This window comes from Cyprinodon tularosa, unplaced genomic scaffold, assembly GCF_016077235.1.
Source record: "Cyprinodon tularosa strain WSP-4 unplaced genomic scaffold, ASM1607723v1 ctg34, whole genome shotgun sequence".
In the NCBI taxonomy this organism is placed as follows: domain Eukaryota; kingdom Metazoa; phylum Chordata; class Actinopteri; order Cyprinodontiformes; family Cyprinodontidae; genus Cyprinodon; species Cyprinodon tularosa.
This window is the reverse complement of record NW_024039052.1, coordinates 1,537,660-1,562,917: the sequence shown is the minus strand read 5'-3', so window position 1 is coordinate 1,562,917 and position 25,258 is coordinate 1,537,660. Positions and strand designations below refer to the sequence as shown.

The 25,258-nt window shown below is 38.0% G+C and overlaps 1 protein-coding gene across 2 annotated transcripts in view; it reads left to right on the top strand.

Annotated features, from left to right (window-relative positions):
• Positions 1 to 25,258, top strand: part of frem2b (FRAS1 related extracellular matrix 2b) — an 81,042-nt gene that overhangs the window by 42,737 nt on the left and 13,047 nt on the right. Inside the window, exons 4-16 of one of the 2 annotated variants that reach the window (XM_038294352.1) lie at positions 2,811 to 3,041; positions 4,549 to 4,674; positions 6,205 to 6,456; positions 14,812 to 14,961; positions 18,444 to 18,653; positions 18,733 to 18,930; positions 19,038 to 19,202; positions 19,374 to 19,556; positions 19,642 to 19,772; positions 19,863 to 20,018; positions 21,772 to 22,075; positions 22,227 to 22,358; positions 24,490 to 24,821. In XM_038294352.1, the coding sequence (XP_038150280.1) occupies positions 2,811 to 3,041; positions 4,549 to 4,674; positions 6,205 to 6,456; positions 14,812 to 14,961; positions 18,444 to 18,653; positions 18,733 to 18,930; positions 19,038 to 19,202; positions 19,374 to 19,556; positions 19,642 to 19,772; positions 19,863 to 20,018; positions 21,772 to 22,075; positions 22,227 to 22,358; positions 24,490 to 24,821 (2,570 nt within the window). Of the gene's footprint in view, positions 1 to 2,810; positions 3,042 to 4,548; positions 4,675 to 6,204; positions 6,457 to 14,811; positions 14,962 to 18,443; positions 18,654 to 18,732; positions 18,931 to 19,037; positions 19,203 to 19,373; positions 19,557 to 19,641; positions 19,773 to 19,859; positions 20,019 to 21,771; positions 22,076 to 22,226; positions 22,359 to 24,489; positions 24,822 to 25,258 lie in introns of both variants that reach the window. The other variant, XM_038294351.1, reaches the window with a different exon arrangement.

The window sequence follows — 25,258 nt, the reverse complement described above, 5'->3', positions numbered from 1 at the left end:
CTCCATCAGCTCATTACCCCAGTCTTTGTTCTGTCTCCCATATATACTCTCCCTGTGCAGTTTTTCAGTGCTTGTTCCTTGTTGTTACTTGGCGACCCAAGAGAGGGTGCACCATTTGATTTTGAATTTTTAATTGTTCAGTTTAAAAAAAAAGTCATAAGAACAGTGTATTTCACACTTTAACATCCAACAACAATATATCTGTGATGGATGGGGAGAAAACTATGTTGCATTGACTTTACCATTACTAGAAAAGAAAGTCATAGACATAAATAATAAATAATCAACTTTAAAAGAAAGAGTGGGGATAGTTTAATTTGACCAACCATGCCAGATCACACTCTGATCAAAGAAAGCCCCCAGTAGAGGGCTATTGCCTCACTGCTCATTGTACACAGTGAGGGTTGCACCAGTTTTGAGGCCGCAGTAAGCCCACCTGCCATGAATCCTTAGAATGACTGCTGTGATCAGGGCCATTCATCGCATGCCTTGTGTGGGGCATAGAATTGAGGCAAATTATATTTCTCCTTTCATGGCTCTTTGAAGACTTCTAATCTTTCAAGCCTCATTGAGCACCACTGTTTTATCAAAGCATAGATGTGCAAAGGCGTTTTCTCACCATCTTCACTTGCATATCAAAGTCCAGTTTCATTCGTTAAAATCTGAAAGAACAGTTTAGGAAATTGCTAACTTTGCAACCCTAAATCTAAAAACTGTTGAGTATTACTGTTCATGTTCACAGAAAGATTTCTTAGTTCAAATCACTTCAAAGTTTTTATGCACGGCTCCCTAAGTGCTTTTTTTGTTGTTTTTTTGTTGTGTGCCGTCACATTTATTGCCCTTACTTTGAGTGCTCTTGTGTAGCTAGCTAAGACAATGGAGAAGCTCTATGACATTTTACTTGCTTGAGTGCTCCTGCCCTACAGGAACCATGCCAAAGTCGTTACCATGGTGAGCATGAGTGCCCGCCAAACAGTGAGGATGCAAAAGGGCAGACTTAGACCATTTCTGGCAAGATCAGGCTGACTTTCCTTTATTTTGTTCAAACCTGCATTTGGTAAAACTGTGTAAATTGAAAGTGTAGATTCATGTCACTTTGCTGTATTCTACAAATTACATATTTTACTGATCGTAATTCAAGTCATTCTCTTTGGTCAAAATAAGACTTCTTTGATGGACTTCATTAGACATTCATGACCTTCTTTAATCAAAACTAAAATTATTTAACATAAGAACGGGAAAAAACTTTAAAAATTAAAATGCTTAGGGCAAAAACATTCTGCCTTTTGGTTCCAGACACATTCTGCTGTTCTGTTCCACTACGGGATTGACTGTATTCCCAAAGGATTGCAGCCCAACTACTGCCTCTCCGGGTTATAGACATGTATTAGGACGCCATGTACCATTCTGTCTTGCCACATTAGTCGGTTTAATGCAGGACAGTGACATTAAGCAGACATTAAACGGCTAGTCTAAAAGCTTTGCCATAATGTATAAAAAAAGGAGGCTAAAGCCCCTGTCACACCTTAAAGATTTAGACCAGCGTATGCCTGATGTAAGAAAAATCTGCCAAAAACGCTGGCATATGTTAGAAGTTATGGGTATGTTTCGTATAAATTATGAGCACTCTGAAGTATGCTGAAGCACGCTGGTACACATCGACATACGGCAAGTACGTCAAGGAATTTTTAGCGTGCTTAAAATTTGGCATATGCCAGTGTATGCCATACGTAGGTCATAAGTTACAGTTAAGTTATCTGATTGTTGACATATGTTAAATAAAAAGTTACATATTATAATTCATAATCCAAAACCTATGAGTAACTTGTGCATAACTTATGCGTGACTTATCAAGAACTTACCTCCAAAGCATATCAACGTATTTGACGTGTTCCAGACGTACACTGAACGTGTTTCTAACTTACAGCCACTGTATAATGGTATATTGGCGCATAGCATTTTGGTATAAAAGGGGGTTCCCATTAGGAAACTGTCAGTTCTCCTCCAGACTTCATCTACATCATAGGGTGAGCGAGACGGTGAGTGTGATGATCCTCCCTGCATTCAGAGCCACGGCCACAACCAGCAAGCTTCCTAGCAGACATTACGCTGTATCTGCTGCGACTGCAAACCTTCTTCTTTCTTGCTTTCTTTTTCTTTTTATGTAATCTTTTTTTGGGGGGAGAGGTTTTAACTGATGCTTCGTATTGCCCGTTAAAATTATACTTGTGCATTATTTCTGAGCATTACGCTGCCTTGCGTTATGCATACGTTAGGCTGTTGTTGAACATAAGTACTGGACTCGTTATGAATACTTTATGTATACGCCCAAATCTGCTAAGCATCATTTTGAACAATTTATGAATTGAAAATATATAAACATTTCAATTAATAAAATAAGAATTGCATGTAGGATTCAGACACAAAAAAGCAATCAAGATTAAACCTTACAGTACACCAACTTTACAACTACTTAAATAAAATATTAAAAAAAGTAAACCTTGGTGATGTTTTTTTTTTTCTTTTTGTAGGAGAACTTAGTGTAGCTGTATGCTTTTCAAAAGAAAAGAACAAATTAGCACTCTCAAGCACATTCTGTTTTGAGAGAGGAATTTGTTATTAGAGAAAATGCTGTTACTTCGTGAATAGAAGTGAATTTTATTTAAATCCTAAAATCCAGCTGGTAAAAATGTAGCAGACAGGGAAGATCAGATCCTCTGGAGGACAAATATAAAATTTAAAAATGTATTCGCACTGCATGGATTTTACCACATAACTATAACACAATTTTTTTTTTATCCTTCTTTGAGGTATTCGCACAAAGGACGGTACAGCAGTAAAGGACAAGGACTTCCGTGGAAAGGCTCAGAAACAGGTGCAGTTCAACCCGGGCCAAACCTCAGCCACTTGGAAAGTCAGAATCCTGTCAGATAGCGAGTATGAGGTGTCCGAGTCTTTTCAAATTGTCCTCTCTGAGCCAGTGATGGCTGCTCTCGAATTCCCAGAGGTTGCAACAGTGGAAATCCTGGACCCAGACGATGGTAAGTTACTATTTTATTTAAAAAATCTGGTTGTAACTGTGTGGTTTAAAGTATTTTTCATTAAAAACTGGGAAAAAAAATCTTAGCTAATGCTAAAAGACTATGTACATTACAGTTTTGAAGAGGTGACACAATCCTAACTTTAAACACCCATAATACTATTTGAGCTTGCATCAAACAACAGGATTACTATGCACTGCTTTCTATTAAATAGAGCACGAAAAGCTGACAAAAACAATCATTTTAGGGTACCATAAAACAATAATAAAACCAGCAATAACCAAAGTTTGTTTTTATTCTTAAGCAGCAGACAGCTCAGTAACAATCCTTTAACCCTTATCAAAGCTTTTTTCATGCTCAGATTTGATCATGGACATTTATCTTTCTTCTGGCTGAGGGTATCAAAGCTCTATAAATACAGTGGAAATCCAGAAGATAAAAGAGGGCTAACAAAGTAAAAGTACTGTGAGAATCACCTTATTATGAAGTTTGTATAGGTTCTAATAAAAAAAAAAGCCTATGCCTTGATAGTATTGTATTATCTCAAATGTAATAGAACTATATCTGGTTGATATGGGATTAGCTCCATGGGAAATTCTCATTATGATATTATGGAAAGAGCTGCACCACAAGAGATAACAAGGTTGCTGCTAAGAAAAAAAGGTTTTTACTCCAGTAAAAATGGAATAGAGAGAAGCAATTATTGATCCCACAGGGCTTTACTGACTGGAAATAAGAATATGCTGTAAACATTGTATAGTAATAACCACGTTTAGCTAAAAGCTTGTCTTCAGGCAAAAAAATAAAATAAATGTGCCTGAAGGCCAGTAAAAAAAGAGAAAGTGTCATCTACCTTTCTTACACACAAAAAAAACCCAATTTGTTTATTTCTTTATGCCTCAAGCAGACTCTGTCCTCCCATAGCTAAAGCAATTATCATAGGATCCCACTGCTTATAGACTGGAAAATTTAAAAGTGTTCTGACTTCTTAAGGTCACAAACTTCAAAGGCATATAAAACATTTCTGTTTTTTTCTTCTGAGAGAAAAGAAAAGCTGAATAGAACTTCAAGAAAAAAAACAGTAAATATGAATTATTTCTGACCAGGTTGATTACATTGCTCAAATTGGGAAGACCCAAGTATTGTGAAGAAAAGGCGTTAAGAAAAAAACGACAAGCTATATTTTTTCTATATGTACCACACCTGGCTTTAGTTGAAAGGAATAAAAACTGAAGCCAAAGAAAAAGTCTTATGAACTAGAATTTTACATCCCAGCATCATGATAATATATGCCAGTTATTGGTCATTAATCTGCCTCAGATAATTAGCTGATGTTGGGTTTTTATTAATTGAATAACAGTAGTATTGATGAAAGTGTTATAAGACTGTTTTTTTCTTTTCCTTTCATTTAAATTCAGTTTATTTCTGTCTATTTCTATGTTGTTCTGTTTGCATTACAGTTGGATGCGATTCAGTATTCAACTAATTAATCTTTTCCATTATACAGAATCAACAGTTTTCATACCCTCAGCTGTGTACAACATTGACGAGAACATCGGTGAGCTGCTCATACCTGTACGCAGAAGTGGGGATGTCAGTCAAGAGCTTATGGTTTTATGCTACACCCAGCAAGGTAACACCACCCCTGTGTGCATAAAAGGAAATGTACAAAATAGTTTTTGGTTGTTCTTTGTCTCAATCATTGTTGCAACTGTATGTGTTCCCAACAGAGCTTAATGATTTACTGTTGTGTAATTGGTAGAGATGTATCAATCACTTTTTTATGTAAATTTCTTTTTACTGGTATTCATAAATCTTTGACCTGCCGATACAGATTGCAAACAATTCAGATATATCTTTAAGAAAAACAATTTTAAATGATTTCATAACCTGATTTGCAATTTTTTTAGCCTTCCTGTACCAATTACAGTGAAACATTTAATTAATAACCTATCACAGCTGTGATTCTGATCAGCAAGACTTCCCATAGTAAACCACCAATCTCTGTGTTTATATCTTAGGTGAAACTAGCTCCCCACATTTTAACTCTGTCTTGATTCGTGCATGAATCTGCTACAGAAAGCACTTGAAATATTGAAAATAATTTTCTTTGAAATACTTTAAATTGTTTGTGTTTTGCATGAGTTTGGTTATTAACACCTAACACATACTGGAAATTGCCAGCTTTACCTCTTCTTCTAGTACTGACAACTTTTTAGTGTGAAAGTAGGTTTTACATTTTTTAAAGTCACTAAAGGTTGCTTAATTATGTAATCAACTACTTTGCATATTGATGCTTTCAGGGAAGGGAATAACATTGTTGGAGAGACAAGAAGTTAGTAAATTCCTACATTCAAATAGAACTGCAACATTATTTTTAAAGTTGTACTTTTTTAGTGGAGCAACTCCTCCAACAATCACTAAACTTTTCCAGCTTTGTAGCTTCCAAAAGTGACTCAAAATTCTTATTTTTGAGTAACTTACACATTTGTTCATTCTTTTGTTACAGTTTATGTATGCTAGTTTAGTTTCTTAAGTTTGCATTGGATTTTAAAATTATAATAAAATCATTAGGAAATTACTAGGCCCTATAACAAGACACAGTACGTATAACAGTTTTTATAACTGAGACATTTTTCATACAAACCACATTTTATAAAAATTAGAAGTCACAAGATTGTCATTAATCTCTCCAAAAAAACATTGCCAATAGTTTCTTCTCATTCTTGTTCTTCTATCATAGTGATCAGGTCACCAATTGAAAGAAAAGAGTCACAGGTTACAGTAGAGCTGAAAATTGGCCAAAACCTATCTGGCCCACAAGTGAGCAGCCCTAGTTATTTGAATTTCGATGTTGGTGTCTCTAGTATGATAATCTTGTGTGGTTTGCTTTTAATGATTAGATTCTGCAGTTTCTGATATTAAAAAATTATTAGGATTAGCTGCAAGCTTTAATAAATGCTTTTAAGAAACATGTAATTTGTCTTCTACCTCAGACTTTAATTGTCACCATTGAATAAGTTTCACAGTAGGGTAAAGCAGTAAGAGCTTAATAGATTGTTAGAAAAGATGAATCTTAATTATACAACAAATTATGCTTTGTATTGTTTCAAATTCATCTCATTAAATTTGTGCTCTGTAAATCTCTTCTCTGTCCATTCAGTTTCCGCCACAGGCACTGTCCCCACCACAGTGCTGTCCTACTCTGATTACATCTCCAGGCCTGAGGACCATCACAGCATCCTGCGCTTTGACAAGGGAGAGATGGAGAAATACTGTCGGATAGTGATAATTGATGACTCCCTGTACGAAGACGAGGAAAGCTTCAATGTCACCCTTAGCATGCCTATGGGAGGACGCCTTGGTTCTGGGTTCCCCACAGCCAGAGTCATAATCATTCCAGATATGGATGACGGTAAGAGGTGATTTCACTGATTGACTGCATATTAAAATGCAATCATAAGGTTTTGATTTTTAGTGATTTCTTGGCCTTTTTTACGTTTTCAGATATGTTTTAGAATTCAACAAGCCCCAGCTTTTTACCTCTGACCATTATTACCATTATTTTTGTAGTAGGGTTCTTTTAACTCTACCAGATATTTTAAAAGCATCTGTCCTCGACTGAATGCTTAAAGCAGGAAAAAAATTACTTTAAAAAAAAGTTTTAAAATGTCAACTTATCAAAAGGATAACTCAGTAGAAAGACTTGACCCATGTTATGAGCAGTGGTCATGTTTCAGTTTATTTTTCCTACACTCGTTTATTATGTTTCTATGACCATAAGGCCTATGAGTTAAAAAAAAAATCGCTAGATTGTGTGGTCTTCCTCCTTTATGGTACATAGTTTATCTTCCATCTACACTGCCCCGATTGTTGGGCTGCTGGCCCCCATATCTTCCTGATCCTCCCTTTGTTCTCTAACACCTGTTGGCCTTTCTCTCTCCCCTATCAGTCTGACAATCTCTGAAAGCATTGCTGAACATTGAGAACTCTGTGTTTGTTGAAAGGTAAAGGTGGAGCTGAAAGCCCATGAATAATGCCAGAATTAGTTATTTAGATGAGTAAATATCCAACTTTAGCCCCATTATTTAAGTGGTTAAACTGCATTTGGATTTAGTTTACTTTAGAAAGCATAATAATTTTTTATCTGAGTAGAGTGGACCACATCAACAAAGCAGCTGTAGTAAATGTATGTGCAAACAACAGTAAAAGCTTCTAAAAGTGACCTTAAAAGGATCCAGGGTTTGACTGTGGAAAGAATCTGGCTTGTAATGACTTCTGGGATTAAATATCTGTAATTTTCTTTAAGCATTTTACAAATCTATTTATATGAACAAGTTAAAACTGTTTGTGAATGTTGTATTTCAAAGGATTGTCAAAATATACATTTCTGTAATTATTTTCCAAGTAATGCTGTTGAGTTATTTGCAGCTTTGCTCACTGCTTCCTTCTGAAGTTTATGTTAAGTTGATGAATTCAGATTTATTCATCTAAACTGCTTTGAGATGGAGGATGCTACATGTTTAAAAAAAGCCTTCTAGCTTTTGTAGCCCGGGGTGAGACTGAACGCTGTGAGGCTTTGACCCTTACTGCTCTTGAGTATTGACTACAGCTGCTTAGACTTACCATTCAGTTTTAATGGGATTCAGTTTGCTTTACGAAATTTCCTTCCCCAGTAAAACTATAAAATATCAATTTACTGCTCTTACCTGTATCAGTGTCATTAAAGCTTCACAGAGAAACTTTTGGCCACTAGGGCAGAGGTCTTCAATATGGGGTCCGCAACCCCTAGGGAGTCCACAGAGGTACAGCATGAGGGTCCTGGAAATTTTGGTTGATTAGACCTTTTTTTTTATATTCCCCCCTGCAATTTTTTCCACTAATTTAAATGTCTTTAAATGCACATTAAATGCATTCAACACACTGAAGTAAACAGATAAATGGAGGCAGAAGATGTCTTTCAGTCATCAATGCACACATTCAGCGACACACAGGAGCTCTTTGCACCTGGGCACCGTTTCATTCACAACACCTGTCCCATCAACTAGGAATTAGAATTAGAAATACTTTAATAATCCTAGGGCAAAATTACTTTAGTTAAATTGCTACATCTATAATAGAGTGACTATAGGACCAGTTTGATATTACACAATTTCATACCATATATATAAATAGGGGGTCCCCGCTCCATCTCCCCATCAGTTTGGGGGTCCCTGGCCTGGAAAAAGTCATCTAGCACCCCTAGTGGCCACAAGCGCCTCAGCACCAACGCAAAAGCCAACAGTCAGACGGCAAGCCTCCTGTATCTTCATTATCATGATTATCATCATCTTTATTTGTAGAGCCCTTTAAAACAACTACAACTAAGAACTGAGTGCTGAACATAGCTAAAAATAATAAATAAGGCAATAATATGATTTTGTTTAAGCTAAATCAAAAAGGTCACAACAACTAAGTACTGCCAGTGAAGTCTTGAGCCATGTTTTAAGATTCAGCAGGGAAAGAGCCTCCCTAATGTGCAGTGGGAGGTTATTCCATAAACAAGGAGCTGCGATAGAAAAGGCTATTACCCCTCTAAGCTTCATCTTAAACCTCAGTACCTGCAGGAGCTGCTGTTCTGCTGACTTGAGGGACCGTATTTTGACTGAGGACGTTCTAGATGTCTTGGTTCAGCTCGGAGGGCGTGAGTAACGACGCTGCTCTCTGGAGAGCAACGTCTGGGCAGGCCGGACCGCCCGGCATGGAGCAGCAGCAGGGGAGCTCTTGTAAACAGCTGCTGGGTGGACGGGGTGTGTCGGTTAGATTTCTTTTGTAGCCTGCTTGCTTTCTCTGCCTGTATTTTGCTTCTACTAAACATCAAAAATAATAAAAAAGATATATGACTATACTAGGAGCAAATGCTGCTGCTCTCTGGAGAGCACCGCCGGGAAAGGCCGGACCGAGCCTTACGGAGGACCAGCTTGCTCCGGTGAACACCCTCAGCCTGCTGGCTTTCTCTGCCTGTGCTTTGCTTCTACTAAACATCAAAAATAATAAAGATATATGACTCTATACTAGGAGCAAAGTTTTAACTGACCAGTTTAATAAATAAGTTGAGAAACTCCTTTCCAAGATCGACTCTCTTTCATGTTTTCTTTTTTTGGCTACCTCAGGTTTAAACTTTTTCCTTACCTCAGCCATGACCAGTAGTCGAGCAGACAGAAAAACTGTAAAGAAAAACCCTTAGCTCCATGACTGTCTAAGAGGCCGTGGCCGTAAAGTGTTACGTTCTTCCAGGTCACATGACCTGTCAAAAGATGGCGCGTCTTATCCCAACTTACATAGTAGGTAATTCAAGAGGGGAGCCCCACTTGTAGCATTGATGGTGTCAAGCACTGTATATTGGCCTGAGGAATCATTTAAAATAACTCATATGCATCAACTCTGTATGTGGTGACGTTTACAGCGTTGGTGGTTGCTTCAGCTAGCAGTTGGATATATTGATAAAACAAGCTACTCCTCACAGTCCTAAAACAATAAAAAAAAAATGTGGTATGATGGAAGTAAAAACTGAAAGGACACTAAAGAGTCTAAATCACATTGCTTATGTTTTTTGAACCCATTCCCCTTTGTCACTTGAGCCATACAAAGGAGAGAAGGGCCAGTTGTGAAGCTGGTGTTCTGACTATCCCCGCTACCCTACAAAGCACCGAATGTATATATTATGTAAAGCAGAAGACCTTTGAGTCTAGCAGGAAAGCGGTCCATCGGACAGCCGGCTAAAGTCTAAAGCTGCTCCGACTGTTTTTAATTTCACCACCAAAAAAACTGGCCGCTAATGACCACCTAAAATACTCTGCCACATCAATATGTTGTAATGACTGTGTGAAAATGCGCTAAGCAGGCAGAGCAGCAACATACAGTAAAGTTATGTTGGCAGTTAATAATCAATCAACTATGGCATTAACTCCCAAAAAAATAAACTTCCATCAATAGATATTAGTTCTCTGGGAGTCAGGTTATCGTAAAGTCTTTGCTCTCCATCACCATCCTGTGGGATTTATTCCTGAAAAGCATTTACCACTGGGTTCATAGACATGTGATTAATACCATTCTTGCTCTTTTATATTTATAAACTTAGAATACATTAAAGTTTGCAGTTGCAATGTGACCTACTGTGAGAAAATCCAATAGCATGAAACCAATGCTCCTTGTATTTAAGGGCGCTGTGTTGCAGAGGTTTTATTGATTGCCACTTTAGCCAGATTTTTTAAGGATTCTCACCTAACAATGGGAATTATTACCTTTTAATAGAGAAGGGGAGTTAGACTGCATGTATGAAAAAAACTAGGGTTGCAAATGCAATAAGTGGGGAAGTTGCAGGTGATCCACAAAAATCCTATCCGCTGTATATAGAACCTGTAAAGGAACATCCGGGGCACAGAAAAGTAACTTACAAAAACATGTTAATAATTGTGCTTCCTTCTGGGTTGATTTCTGCTGCACTTTCATAACACCATCAAAATGCATTGTATAATACAGTCATAAGGTCTTGACCTTGAAGGTTGTCCAAGATGTGCTCCACTGCACACTCAGGGTCAACTAAAACAGGCTCCAGTCACCCACTGCCCTTTAGATGTGAAGCTTTATACAGGAAATGCATTAATGCTGTAAAAACATGAAGTGTGAGGAGAAATAATATGGTGTCAACTCTTCATGTCTTCCTGAAGGAGTTGATGATGAAAAAGCTAGAGCACTGAAGTTGAAGTAAACAGCTCTGAGGCAAGCAGAGCAAAATTGATCTTCTGCCTGAAAGAGTGGAGAGGCTGCAGCAGAAGTTTCATTCCCGCTGTTAGTGCAGCTGTTGTAGCCACAGTCAGGATTTTAATCCAGGCTCTAGACCCTAAGTACACATACTGTGTGAGTTTAAAGTAAATGGGGGCATCACATCCTTCTTTGTCATCTCTCTTCTAGAAAAGCTTTCAAGTACAGCACTTATATGTGCAGAAAGCGTCTGTGCCCAGCCAAGCACCTGCCCGAGCCTGAGATGTCTATATGCTCAACGGCCCCAGGAGGCTTTTCAGCAGCTTTGCAAGGTTGTAGGCTCCAATATAAAAAAAAAAATACAACCTACTGATTTAAGCATAATGCATTTCAGCAAGATGCCTTCGTTCCAAGCAAGCAGACTAAAGCACCTTTATGAAATTAGATGCGGGTCAATAATTTAAATTTTGCTTGCTTTATTCAGGGGGTCTTTGCCAGCCTTTAATAAAAATGCAACAAACCACCAAAGTGAAGTAAAGTTTAGATTTTGTTTAGTAGCTTTTCTTCTTATTAAATTAAAAGTAAGCCACTCCAATAACCTGTTTTGCCAGCAGGTAACAAGGAGGGAAATATTATTTTTTACAACTTTAAAGTATTATGACATCCTCCTCAAAGAGTACCTGTATATGTAAGTGATCAGGATGGATGGTAAAAAGCTGATCATACAGGCATAGATCAGTTTTATGAATTCTTTTTCAAATTTAGATTACACTGCTTTAACCTGAAGATGTGTGATTAGAGTATTGAATTTGACTTTTTAAAGGACAATGATATTGTTATTCCACTTTTGGAAATTTTGAAACATTTTCCAAACAACTTACTCAAAGACCAAGCTTTTCACCTGGTGATCTGTAAAGATGAAGGTTGAACATTTTGATAATTAAATTTAAAAAAAAAAATTGAGTAACTTACTGCTATTTTTCCTTTTTATGTTATTTTAATACAATTTTTTTGTAAATTACCTACTCTTTATAAATGTCTTGATATTTATATGGTATATTTATATATGTTGATTTGTTACTTATACAATATAATGATTATAGATGGATGGACAATATATACTACATATAGTGACATGTATTCTTACAATAACTAAAGTGATAACACCATAGGAGGTGGGAGTTAATATGTTTTCCCTCTCCTTTCTGAACTGATTTATGTATCTTTTCTTTTGTGACCTCTTCAAAGATAGAAGCAGCCAGTCTCCTGATCTAACAGCACACAAATGTAGGGATGGAGCAGTTCTGATAAATAAGAAGAGGTCAGCTCATTTTGACTTTTAATAGCAAATAAAATCTCTTTCAGATGAATTAAAAACTTAACAGGGAGCCAGTGTAGGGATGCTTAAAATGGAGTTATGAGCTTGCGTTTATTTTTACCAGTTAAAAAGGTCTGGCTGACACCAACTAAAAGAAAATAACAATAGTTCAGGCGATAAAAACATGAACCAAGATTTCATGAGAACCTCTGGACAACAGGGGCTTAATCTTTATCAGCCAGCTCAGCTGCAAAAAGGAGGATTTGATCACGGCTTTTACGTTTGCATAAGTTCAAGGCTGGGGTCCATTTTTAATCCTAAATTAGTCACGCTGAACTTTTAGTAAGGGACTCCAGGTCTAACTAATAAAATATGTCCAGATATGACGTCCAGTTACCGGAAGCTACTGGGTTTTATGGGTTTCTCCTCATATCTGGTCCATGAATGACATTGGTTCTTGTTCTGATGGGGATATCACGAGTAGATTAATGCCATCTATGTTTTAAATGCAGTTTTTTCCTGATTTTCTATCTCTAACAGCCTTTTTTAAGCATTTTGGGAAGTAGTTTTCACGAATTTCAATGTAAAACCAATACAGAAAAAAAACTGGCTGATAAATTGTGCTATGTTGGTTTTTTTGTCTACAAAAAGGTGAATTGTATTCTGCCGACGTACCAGAAGGTTTACAAGCTGTGCGGGCATTCTGTGTTATCATTGACAGCAGCAGTCCTAACACACCAGCTGTTTTCTCAGTCGCAGACAATAAGGCAGCCAAATCTCTGTGATTTCCACCCTGTTTCTCTTGCCTCCAACACTGTTGGAGAAACTTGTCGTTTCTTGTGGAGATAATTGCTGTTTGATATTGGCTCTGCATCCGGGAAAAATGTTTTGGTGGGTTGAAACTGTTAGACATGAGACTGCTTGTACAGGTGTATTTCTAACCACGTGTCAGTTACCTGTATATTTGACTCTGGTTCTTGGGGTATGATTATAAAGCATTTTAACGATGGGCGGCATGAATCTGAGGAAAACTTTCAAACCCTGCCATCATAGCTCACCTGGACTCTTATTTCCACACATTAACAGATGTCCACAACACTTAGGTGTAGAAAAGCTCTCTTTAACAGTTTTTTTTCCTTTTTGAAAAATCCAGATGTTTAGTCGCTGCTAGTCTGCTTCTCCACTAAAAAAATAAAAAGTACTTTTAAACAATATAAGTTGTGTACTTAAATGTCTAGACGTGAGCACTGTTGAGAGTACAGTATAGTATTTAAACAAAAAAAATACTCAGCATTGTGGGAATTCTATGCAAAGTTCAAGAAATATCAAGCTATTACGAGGAGTTACACAACTCCAAAGGGAAAAAGTCTCCCCTTTCATTTTGTGTTTTCTATTATTGTGTTGATTAAAAGGACAAGCTTTATGATTAGTTTTAATTTCAAGTAGGAAAAGAAAGTTTTTTTTGTTTTCCTATTATTTAAGCCATAAATATGTTTTGAGACAAAGAATAAATAAGAATAAAATCTATTGCTACTCTTTTCTTGGATCTTCTTCACTGCGATCCATGTATTCCTATATATTCTTTGTAGTGTCAGAGGCAGAAACCGAACTCATGGAGATGGCTGATGGTTAACCTTTGTAGTTAATGAGCCTTGAGTCTTTGAAGGGGGTTTTTGTTTCTCTGGTGCACAGCCTTATCTGATTATTGGAGTAGTAGTGTGCAGAGTTCCTGTCTCCCAGCCTCTGTCTTATAGATATTATTACTCCTCCAGGTAGAGGTTGTGAGCAGGCAGCCAAAACCATCTTTGTTTAGATTCTCTGTGGGAAGAAATCCTGGCAGCTGCAAGTCTCTTGATGCAGCATGTATTGTTTTGCCATAGTCTCATAACATATTAAAAGTGTTCTGCCCTTTGCTTATCCTTAGGTTATTGTTATTTTACCCATGAGTGAGATTTCTCTTTGAGGTACATATTTGCTTTATAATTTTCTCTGTTTTTAAGTGTATAAAGCAATGTATAAGAATATATTGCTTGTTTATTGAAATTGCTGCTCAAGTGATCTAAAACTTTGTTCTCTCTGGTATAGATTTGCTAGTTGCTGACCAAACTTCCACAAAATAAAAATCCCCGGGAGTTTAAGATCTGAAGGAGATATTTCACTAAACAACATGACACATTGGACAAAAATGAAACACAAGTACGGTTCTCTAAGAGTTAAAAATCACAGTGGGTGAGTTTGGCTGCAGTGGAAGCTCAGTTTATAGAAGCACTAATTGCAGTCAGACAGGCCTGGACTGGCACTCCAAGCTTTACATCTCCCAGACCTCCTGTCAGGCCTCCCGTCTGCCTCTCAGACCCATCACTATCAATGTCAGCAGCTCCACCAGGCTCGTCCAAAACAGAACAAGGCAGCTTGTTTTGCCTCAAGCTTGCTTTTTGCCTATAAATCTTTGTTTCAACTTTAGAAACACTTCAATATTGTGTCAGGAAGCTAGAAAGCACAATTACAGTGCTGCTAATTTGATGGAAGAGATCCTTCAGTTTTCCTGTAATTAGAGGTAATGTGTGTGCAGCTATTAAAGATTCAGCTGTGTAATAACATCAAAATGTAAGTGTTTGTTTGAAGAGCTGAATGTACTCTACAATCTTATTTCCGTTTTTGTATACCATATGTTTGACTACCACCTCTCTTTTATTTTGTCATTTCCAGCTCCTGTTTTCTACTTTGGAAGCACAGAATACCATGTGGATGAGAGCGATGCCTTTGTGGAGGTGCAGGTGTGGAGAACAGGCTCTGATCTTTCTAAGGGAGGAACTGTCACAGTGCGATCCAGAAAGACTGATCCGCTCTCAGCTGAGGGTACGTGTCTCCATTTCCACACAGCTGTCTCCATGAGATGCTCACATTAAACCGCATCACACTAAATGATAGTCTCACATCGCTGTCCCATCACTCTTTGTGTTTTTTAGCTCAGTCTGGATATGTTGAGAGGGACAGTGTGGGGAATGTAAACACTTTAAAGTTTTAAGGTTATTGTTATGGATACAATGCAAGTCTTACTGAAAGTGAGTTGCAGGTATGCATGCTTATCACTCTGCATATTGAGAAGCACTTTGGAGAATAGAACTGATTGCTGTTTCCCCAAGTCTTCCCTGCAGCCACTATTATCTCTGACCCCGAGGCAGTTATCCTCTCTTCCATGGATTCCTACCAGCTGTTCTTCTACCTATGCTCCAGCTTTAAAGGGACCCAGTATCTAATCATATGCAATATCATAAAAATCCAAGACCACATATAGCTAGGTTATGAATTTGTGAAATATAGCCTGCAGGTTCAGCTTTCAGTACAAAAGCTCTAGAGCATCCTAAAAGAAGAAACAGTCCACAGTTGTAGAGTTGTCCAGTCCCTGACCTTTCTGTTTTACTTTGTTAAATAAGTGTAGGCAACCATCAAGTGCTCAAATCTGTCAACCATAAAATGGAATATTTTGTCACATAGTAGGAGTAGTTTTATGTTTTGTTTGGAATAACCTTTTATCTTCTTCGATCAATAAAGCTTACAAAGTATGGGAAGTATTTTAAATCTACTGTCTTAAGCTCTTTTTAAGTTTTTATTCCTTAAAGGGATTGTTCAGATTTTGTGTAGTGAGGTTCTGAGGAAAAGAGCTCACAACAGTGAAAGTATAACATCTTTATACAAGTTAAAACAACTCAAACAGAAAATGTTTCTATCCCCAGGATGCAATATTATATCAAAGTTTAAACTTACCAAACTCTCACAAAATGCTTTTTTGGTTTTGTTCCTGTTTGTACAGTTGAACAATGTAGATAAAGTTTGGGGGAGGTTTCTTGCTGCATTTACTCCATTAGGAATCAATTGTTGCTGCTCTTAAAATTCTGATACCGTAGATCTTTTGTATTTTGCAAAAGACTATTTTTGCAATGGCACAAGTGGTAGCACAGTGCGTAGCTATGCTTTTTTAGGGCCCCCTTTGTTCCACACTACCAAATTTCTTTTATTCTAAAACATTTTTGGCTTAATCATTCAGGCTGTTGGACTTGTTGATGTGATTTCAATAAGTATTTTGTTCTTTAAGTGTGCTTGAGTTTTCTGTCGCACACTCCTGCACATATACTTTTCTTAAAGGTCTTAAATTATACTACATTTAACAATAAAAAATGTAGAGCATTTTTTCGTGCTTGAGCAGGGAAAGTGATCTCAGATTAGGCAGACAGTCTGTACTAATAACCTCCTCATTCAGCCCTCTTCTAAGCAAGCTGTTTTAGCTTTCCACACCATTGAACTCTTGAAGGCCATGCCCACACACCATGTAACCATGTTAACCAGTCAGAGTATGTATTGATGGCGGCTCTTCCCTCCATTATGGACATTTCATTCCAGAGCTGCATGTCCTGAGCCCCTCCATCCTCAGATACCCCTCACATCCCCACCATGGACTGTTCTCCCCGCTGCCCTCTGGGAAGAGGCTTAGCAGTGCCCACTGCAAAACCAGCAGGTTCCGCAACAGCCTTTTCCCCGTTGCCATCAGACTGCTGAACTGTTGAACTCAAAACTGGTCTCTGAATCACACTTGCAACATTATTTGAAAAACGGACATTGCTGAACTTTTATAATCCTTTAAATAGTAAAAAACTCAATGCTCTACTGCATTTTGCACCATATTTATTTTGCACCACACTTCACTTTTCCATATCAATGCCCTTCTGCACTATTATTAAAAACTGTCTTATTTTTCTGCCACATTGTTTCATTCTCATCACTGCTGCAATTTTAAATTGGTAAATGTGTATCTTACTCCTACTGCAATATCATTACACCGTTGTAAGCTATATGCAATGACATTTTGTTTTGTATAGACTCTGTGCATACAAAATGACACTAAAGCTGTCTTTGGGCAGCTACAGACCACTCTGAGCAGCTTATAAGTGACAACAACACACAGCAGGCGCAGATGGGCCAGATAACTGCTCATTGCCATTCGTTTATGATGTTAAAATCAATAATACAAATGTTTTTATCCCATTGGAAAAGCGGAACAATATACTCTAATCATCTCAATACAGAGCACCGAGCATTCAACAATCCAGTTTTTTAAAGGGACGGCTGGAAACACTAGACTGTAAAAAAAACCTTTCAATAAACAAACCAGTACACCCAGTACCCAGTTGACCTGAGCTGCTACAACCTTCATCTGCTGTAATGAACTAACCGAGCTGCTACTAACAGAAGTCATTTAACACACAATCAGAATGACTACAGATATCATGTTAGGAAAAGACCATGAAGCACATAGATTATCCATTTTATAAAAACCACCACCTTATCAAAAAAGGAACACAAACGTTAACTGAATTTCATATTTACAGGCTACGCAGTCCAACACATTAAGGTCATGCAGTGAGACAGGTGAATTTTTTTTTTCTCATTTATGAACCTCATGCAGAGCCTTCAAGTTAGATATGACTTCTAGAAAATGTTTATATAAAATGTTTATAAGTGAATTTTGCATGATATGGGACCTTTAAGGTTTTTCTACTAGTAACCATGATTCATGGTTCTATTTATTTTGGCGGGTTTTATGGTAAAATCTCAAGACCATCACTTTGCCATAAACGACCTGTTTTTCTACCTTCAGCTCTTTCATGGATTTCATTTTTGCCCGGTCTCTGTTGTTGACTATTTATTGTCACCTTTTGGATTAGTTGCTAATATGCTTTTAGTAGACCAGCCCCTCGTGTGAAGTTTCACTACTGTTCGTTGATTGTTTGTTTTTTGTCTTTATGTCTTGTTACTTGTTCATTATGATTCCACCCCCCAAAAAAACAAAACAAAAAAACAGCTATATTGTCTCTGGCATTGATTGATTATCACCTTTTTTTGGTTTATTTTCGGTTTAGTATGGAGCATAATGTGTTCCTTTTTAAATCTCAGTGCCACGTTTGTATTTTCAGACCGAATCTAGTATTTCAGTGGGGGGTTTTAATCTTATTCTAAAATTTTACTGAAACATGTAGCAAATCAATGGAGAAGAAATACGTTTCCAGGACCTATGTGAATAGGAAGGATTAATGGAATAATTTCATAATCACGCATGTTTTTTTTTTTCCCCCTCTGGTATTAAATTTGTTTTCATCATCTAAAACATGTAAACATGACAAAAAGCAAAGGCAGAACAAATATGTATTCAGACTTGTGTTTATGTATTTATATATATTTATTTTTGCCGTGACTTCACTTCAAAAAGCTGAAGTTTCTCTTCAAATTATATTTAAAAAGATTGTATTTGATATAAAGCTGACCTGCGCTTTGCTCTGGGGTAGCTGGCCTGGATTATGTGGGGATCAGCAGGAATCTGGACTTTGCACCGGGCGTCACCATGCAAACATTTCGTGTGACCATCCTGGATGATCTCGGTCAGCCATTCCTTGAAGGGCCAGAAAAGTTTGAACTTGTACTGCGGATGCCGATGAATGGAATCCTCGGGGAGCCAAGCAAAACCACCATTATCATAAACGACTCCATCTCTGACTGTAAGCTAAAAGCCATTGTTTAAAAATCACACCAGTGGTATCTCTGCATTAGTGACTTCTCAATGATTTTTTTTTTCAGTGCCCCAAGTGCAATTCCGGCATGCAGTGTATGTGGGCAATGAAAACTCAGGACAGATCTCAGCCATGGTGTACCGCAGTGGTGACATAAGCTACAAGTCAACTGTCCGCTGTTACAGCAGGCAGGGGACAGCTCAGGTGATGATGGACTTTAATGAAAGGCCAAACACGGATGCGTCCATCATTACCTTCCTACCAGGTGGTGTTGCAGAACATAACATGTTCCCCTTCTCAGCTCCACACTCCCTGATGTAAAAAAAAATAAGCAGGATAGAATTTGACTTTTTCATGTGATTTGTTTTTCAGGAGAGATTGAAAAACCTTGTTTACTTGTGTTGGTTGATGACACGGAACATGAGGAGGAGGAAGAGCTCCGTCTCGTCTTAGGGAGTCCCAAGAGTGAATCTCCATTTGGAGCATCTATTGGAAAGCAAAATGAAACACTCATTAAAATCAAAGATGATGCAGACAGTAAGAATATTTAGCTACTTCGTCATATAGCTGCTTATATATGAGTCCAACTTGAAGTCTCTACGTGTTATATTTTAATTTTAATTATTCAAAATCACCCTATCTTCCTTGTGATTTCAGTCTGACTTATGGTGAATTTAATACAGTTTCACTATAACATTTTTTTCACAGGACCTGTTATTAGTTTTGGAGAGATCAAATTTAGTGTAAATGAACCAAAGGAGAAGGGTCAAGTCTCGGTGGTAAAGATTTCAGTGTTGCGTGTTGGAGACACCTCTAAGGTCTCTGTTGTCCGAGTGCACACCAAAGATGGATCAGCTACCTCTGGGGAGGACTATCATCCAATATCTGAGGGTAAATATTAATCTCAGCCTCCCCTATCAGACCACCAGCCATATTTATCTGATTTTTCTCTTCTTTTTTTTCTTTTCTTTTACAGAAATTGTGTTTAAACAGGGAGACACCAAACACCACGTAGAGGTGGAGGTTTTATATGACGGTGTTAGAGAAATGAGGGAGGCTTTCACAGTCCACCTCAGGCCTGATGAGAACATGGTGGCAGAAACAAAGGTCACACTTTAAACTTATCTTGTCATGACTACAAGTCACTTAACATTTTGATTTCTTCTAAAAGTAATTTTCCTGTCTGTCAATTAGCAGATGAGTAAAGCCATCATCTATATTGAAGAGAGCAACAGCATGGCGGATGTGACTTTTCCCTCCATTCCCATCGTCATCTCCCTCTTTAATTATGATGACATCGGACACAGCAGGCCCTCACCGCCTGTGGCTGGATACCCTGTCATTTGTGTCACTGTATGTCCTAAACCACCCCCAACATTTACTTTTCCTTAACAGCCTCAGCTGATGATTCATTTAGTCTTTTAAGCCAAATAAACAAATCTGTTATGTAGGTATTAAAAATGTATATAGATTCTTACTCACTTACTAAGATTCGAGCTCTAATTTCATTCATTTGGACATTTTTTTTAACACAAGCAGGAAAAAAGGAAATATAATGCCGAAATGTTCTTCTATGGTAGATGTAAGCATCATATATGTAAGCATAGTAATGGTAATTTAAGTAAATGAAAGAATTGTGGTAGAAGAAGGTAGTAAAGGAACAGAGATAATTGCAGCCTTAAGAGGATCGTCAACACATGTAGATGTATTCAACTGTCAAATTTTGTGTGTTATAGGTATTGTGTAGGATTTTTGCAAATCTTTTTAAAGACCCACCCTCTCCACTTTAAAAAAAATGCACATGCACAACCCAGTACCTGCTCTCGAGAGAGACCGCCTATTAAATGCCTGCAAGAGCATACACAAGCCCATTTCTCTTTGTGCATGTTCTGTTTAAAAGTTGCTGTTCTCATAGCTCATACAAGATTACTGTGACCGAAAGTCTGCCCTAACCCCTAAATCCCTCAATCACTATATACAGTAGAGCGGGGACTATATAGCGGACTCTATAGCGAACTCAGTCAACTGACCGTTCAAATAGATGATCCCTACTTTTTGCTCGCTGTTGGTCACGTAACTTCTCCTCCACTGCGCTGTGCCTGCGCCATCTTTGTGATTAGTCACCGCTGTGGGGCAGCGACAGCCTATGGCGCCAGCGGGCCACTGTGACAGCGAATCCCATAATGCTTTGCGAGGAGAGTTCTCCGCGCAAAGCATTCCGGGATATATCTGCCTCTTCTGAGGCCTTTCTTTTCTTCTCATACACTCCATAGACACTTTTTCTCTCATGACCCTCAACCATTTTCAAAGAAACATGGTGAGAAAGGTGAGCTTCAATTACTAACTGAAACTGTGGCTCACCACAGATGTACACCTGAAAGTGCGCATGCGCAGAAATGATACCTAAATGGGGACGAGCACGTAGGAAGGCCTTACATAAACATATCACCAGAATGATTGACAATTAGTAGGATCACTTATTTTGATGATCCACCCGGATATAAAACATCATCCTCTATACCTTTAAGACACTTCTAAATCACATCTGAAGTAAGCAGATGGTTAGCTGGCTTAAGAAATAACAGCAGTAGCTGTTTATCTTATTTTCCATAGTCCTCATCTCTTTTTAAAGTAAATTCAGTAGTTATTTTATAAATCCAGACTCCAGGAAGAGTTGAGAAGTACATTATTTTAGGACTCAGCTCCATTGTGAACTTTCTATTGTCAACTATGATTTATGATCTCACCAGCTTTTGGCCCATTTGTATCACTTCCAAAGTCAGTCAGAGGTCTAGCAGAACATTTCAGAGTACTTCATTCGTCCATCAGCTGACAAGCTTTATAGAGAATATTGATGTTGCAGGACCTGGGACCTGCTAAAAGTAACAGGAATCTACCTGCTATAATAACTATGACATACACATGATCGGACAGCGAATTGAAAAACTGAGGATGAATATCATCCAAACCAACTCTAAGAAATCTCCACAAATAAATTCTATACATTTTAATCCCTTTAACTTGAAGTTTTTTAAAAGAAAACACATTTAGATATGTGTATGGATGTCCTTGCTCTTCACTTCCACTCTTTTCTTTCCTCTTCCAGGCCTGTAACCCGAAGTATCCAGACTACCACAAAACAGGCTCTATCTGTGTGAGCGAGAACATCAACAACACGTTAACTCGTTATCGCTGGCTTGTTAGCGCCCCCACTGGCCCAGATGGTGTCACCAGCCCAATGAGGGAGGTGGACTTTGACACTTTCTTCACCTCTTCTAAACTCATAACCCTGGACTCAGTCTATTTCCAGGCTGGCTCCAGGGTTCAATGTGCAGCCAGGGCTGTGAACTCTAACGGCGATGAAGGCCTGGAACTCACCAGCCCCATAGTGTCAATCAGCACAGAAGAGGGTGAGTGCCCCCATTCCTAAACATCAACTATTTACATATTGTATTTAAGACTATGTAACATGGCTGCTGTCTTGTATTATGTCTCCCACTGATGTTGCAAGAAGGTTCTGACAGACTATTTTTATTAAAGGTATTATTTATTTTTTTTTAGGAATGTGTCAGCCTCGTGTTGCAGGCACAGTTGGGGCTGAGCCTTTTTCTGCCCGTCTACGATACAGTGGAGCAGAAGATACAGACCATCCCAACCTCATCAAATTAACTGTCACCATGCCTCATATTGATGGTAAAGAAGCAGCATTAATATTAGAAATATGTTTGAAATACCTAAAAGCAGGCCTTCTTTATGATCTTTTTCTTTATTTCGTGGTACATGTCAAAATATGAACAAACTAATATGTAGATAGTGTTGCCAACTGTCCCTTAAAAAAGAAACAAACAAAAATTATGTGTCTCATTTAATTCAGGTTTGATTTATATGTTTACAAATCAATCGACACATGCAAGAAAAGGCCAAAATAAATTCATAATATCAGTAGGATGGCCAAGAATGATCCCTTATTTAATTTCCACAGAGTTGAAAACCATGTTTCTCAAAGAAGCATATGGTTATGGATTGAAGGAAGAGAAAACGTGTTTTTAAAATTTCTTACAGATAAAAATCTGAAAAGTATTCTGTGCATACATATTTGCCCACCTTTACCCTGATACCCCATTATGAAATAATCGAAGGGCACTGTCTTCAGAAATCACCTCATTAGTAAATAAAATGCCCCTCTGTGATTTAAACTTCTCAGCAGGCCTGTAAGCATTTGTTGTAAATGAGAAAACAGCAGACAGGTCAGTTAGGATGTGTACGGGGAGGTTTAGATAACAATTAGATAAAAATCAGCATCCAAAACTTTAAAGATCTCACTTATCTCTGTTCAAATATAGACAAGTAATGGAATACATTGCTAAAGCCTAAACTGGCAGACCATACAATAAGGGTATAAATCTGAGAAACGGCCAAATGGCCTTAGGTAAAGCTGAGCTGTGAACAAAGTCAATACTAAAAGGAAGCTATGAGCGGTTACCTGTATATCTGAAGTTTGCTGCAAGCCATGTAGGAAACATAGCAAAACAGTATAAGGAGAGTTGACGGTAGAATAAGACCAAAATATAAATTTTTGGCCTTCATACAAATTCATTTTATAATGGTAAAAAACGCAAAACAACTTACTCCTGTCAAATACAGAGAAAACTGAGATAAATGTCTTTTGACCACAAAAACCCAGAGAAGTTGTCATTGGTCATCGAATCTTTCCTTAGAACCAAAAAAATGAAGTTAGAAATTTCAGGGTAATCAAGGACTCAGACCTGAATATAAACAGTCATATTAAGTCCATTACATCAGCGGCCTGTTATCATCTCAAAAGATTACTAAAATAAAAATCATAGTGTCTAAACAAGACTGGGGGAGAATAATCCATGCATTTGCCTCCAGCAGGTTAGACTATTGTAACAGCCTGTTTACTGGCCTTTCCAAACAAGCTGTTAAGAGACCCGCAGTTTATCCAAAATGCTGTAGCTTGAGTCCTCACCAGAACCAGAAATACGACCATATTAGTCCATTGCTTAGGTCTCTGCACTGGCTTCCTGTGGCTCAGAGAAAAGGCTTTAAAACAGCTCTACTTTTGTTCGAATCTTCTCATGGTTTAGCACTGAAGTACATCTCTGACATGTTAGAGCTGTATAAACCACCTTGGGTCTTGAGATCCTCGGAGAGGGGTCTCCTGGTGGTCCCTAGAGTCATCACTAAACATGGTGAGGCTGTGTATCATTCTCACGCAGCTAAGGTCTGGAACAGCCTCAGTGAAGATGTAAAACAAGCCTCAACCCTATGTTTAAGTCCAGTGTAGTGTCACCTATGGCAACTGATTGTATTTTACCTATTCTTATAATATGTATTGATTGATTTGTTTTATTGTTTTATTGTGTTTGTTTTGTTGGTGTTGCTGTGAGGCACATTGAGCTGCCTTGTGCATGAAATGTGCTGTTTAAATAAATTTCCCTTCACTTGCCTAATGATAACAGCCCTTTTGATTAAAGCATTTTAATGTTATAATAACCCAGTTAGAGTACAGACCTAAACTGAAGAAAGAATCTATAAACGCACTTAAAACTTGTGCTCACAAACAATCTCTATTCAGTTTGACTGAATGTAAAATGCTTTTTGATTGAAAAGGATAAAGCCATTGGTTTCTAGCTCCCCTAAGATTTTCTTAAGGTTAAAAAAAGAGCTAATACAAAAAATAGCGTTGATCTATCATGTTAAGTTCAAATAAAATATATTGTGTTGTTTTAAACATAAGATTAAGAAAATTTTTGCTAAAATATATTCATACTTTCTTTTACACCCTTGTATCCTCCGACAGGAATGCTACCTGTGGTCTCCACCCGACCCCTTTCTAATTTTGAGCTGACGCTGAGCCCTGACGGGACCCGTGTCGGCCACCATCGTTGTTCCAATTTGCTGGACTACACTGAGGTCAAGACCCGCTATGGCTTTCTCAGTGAAGCCACCAAGAATCCAGAGATTATTGGTCAGACGGCGCCCTACCAGTACAGCACCTCCCTGAGGGGATCCAGCACTCTACGTTTCTACAGAAACCTCAATTTGGAGGCTTGTTTGTGGGAATTCACCAGCTATTATGATATGTCAGAGCTCCTGAGTGAATGTGGAGGCACCATCGGGACGGATGGACAGGTGAGAGTCATTGGCTTTGAGCTTAATTCCTAGAGATTTGACTCAATTTAGAATAGCCTTTCAACCTCTTGATGATAGATATAGGATCTAAGAAGAGGCTCATGTTGCTGTTTGTCTTTATTTTATTCATAATCTTATCAAATTATACCTTTTCAAATCCCACCTAATGCTCCTAATCTGAGTACAAAGATGTCAAGAATCCAATTATAGTTTGTAGGTTTATCCTCTCAAGGAATATGAAACCCATACCTGCTTCTCTTTGTTCTTAGAAGAGCAAGTTATTTGTCGTGTAAGAGTGGCAGATAAATGGCCCGCGGTCTCAGAAAATCCTCTGTTGGTTTTTTTGCCCCATACAGCAGCAGCAGCTGTTATACACAGCAGAGGGAGGAAACCCTGAAATCTCTCCCTGGCCTTCTGGCTCTCATGCCTCACAGCCT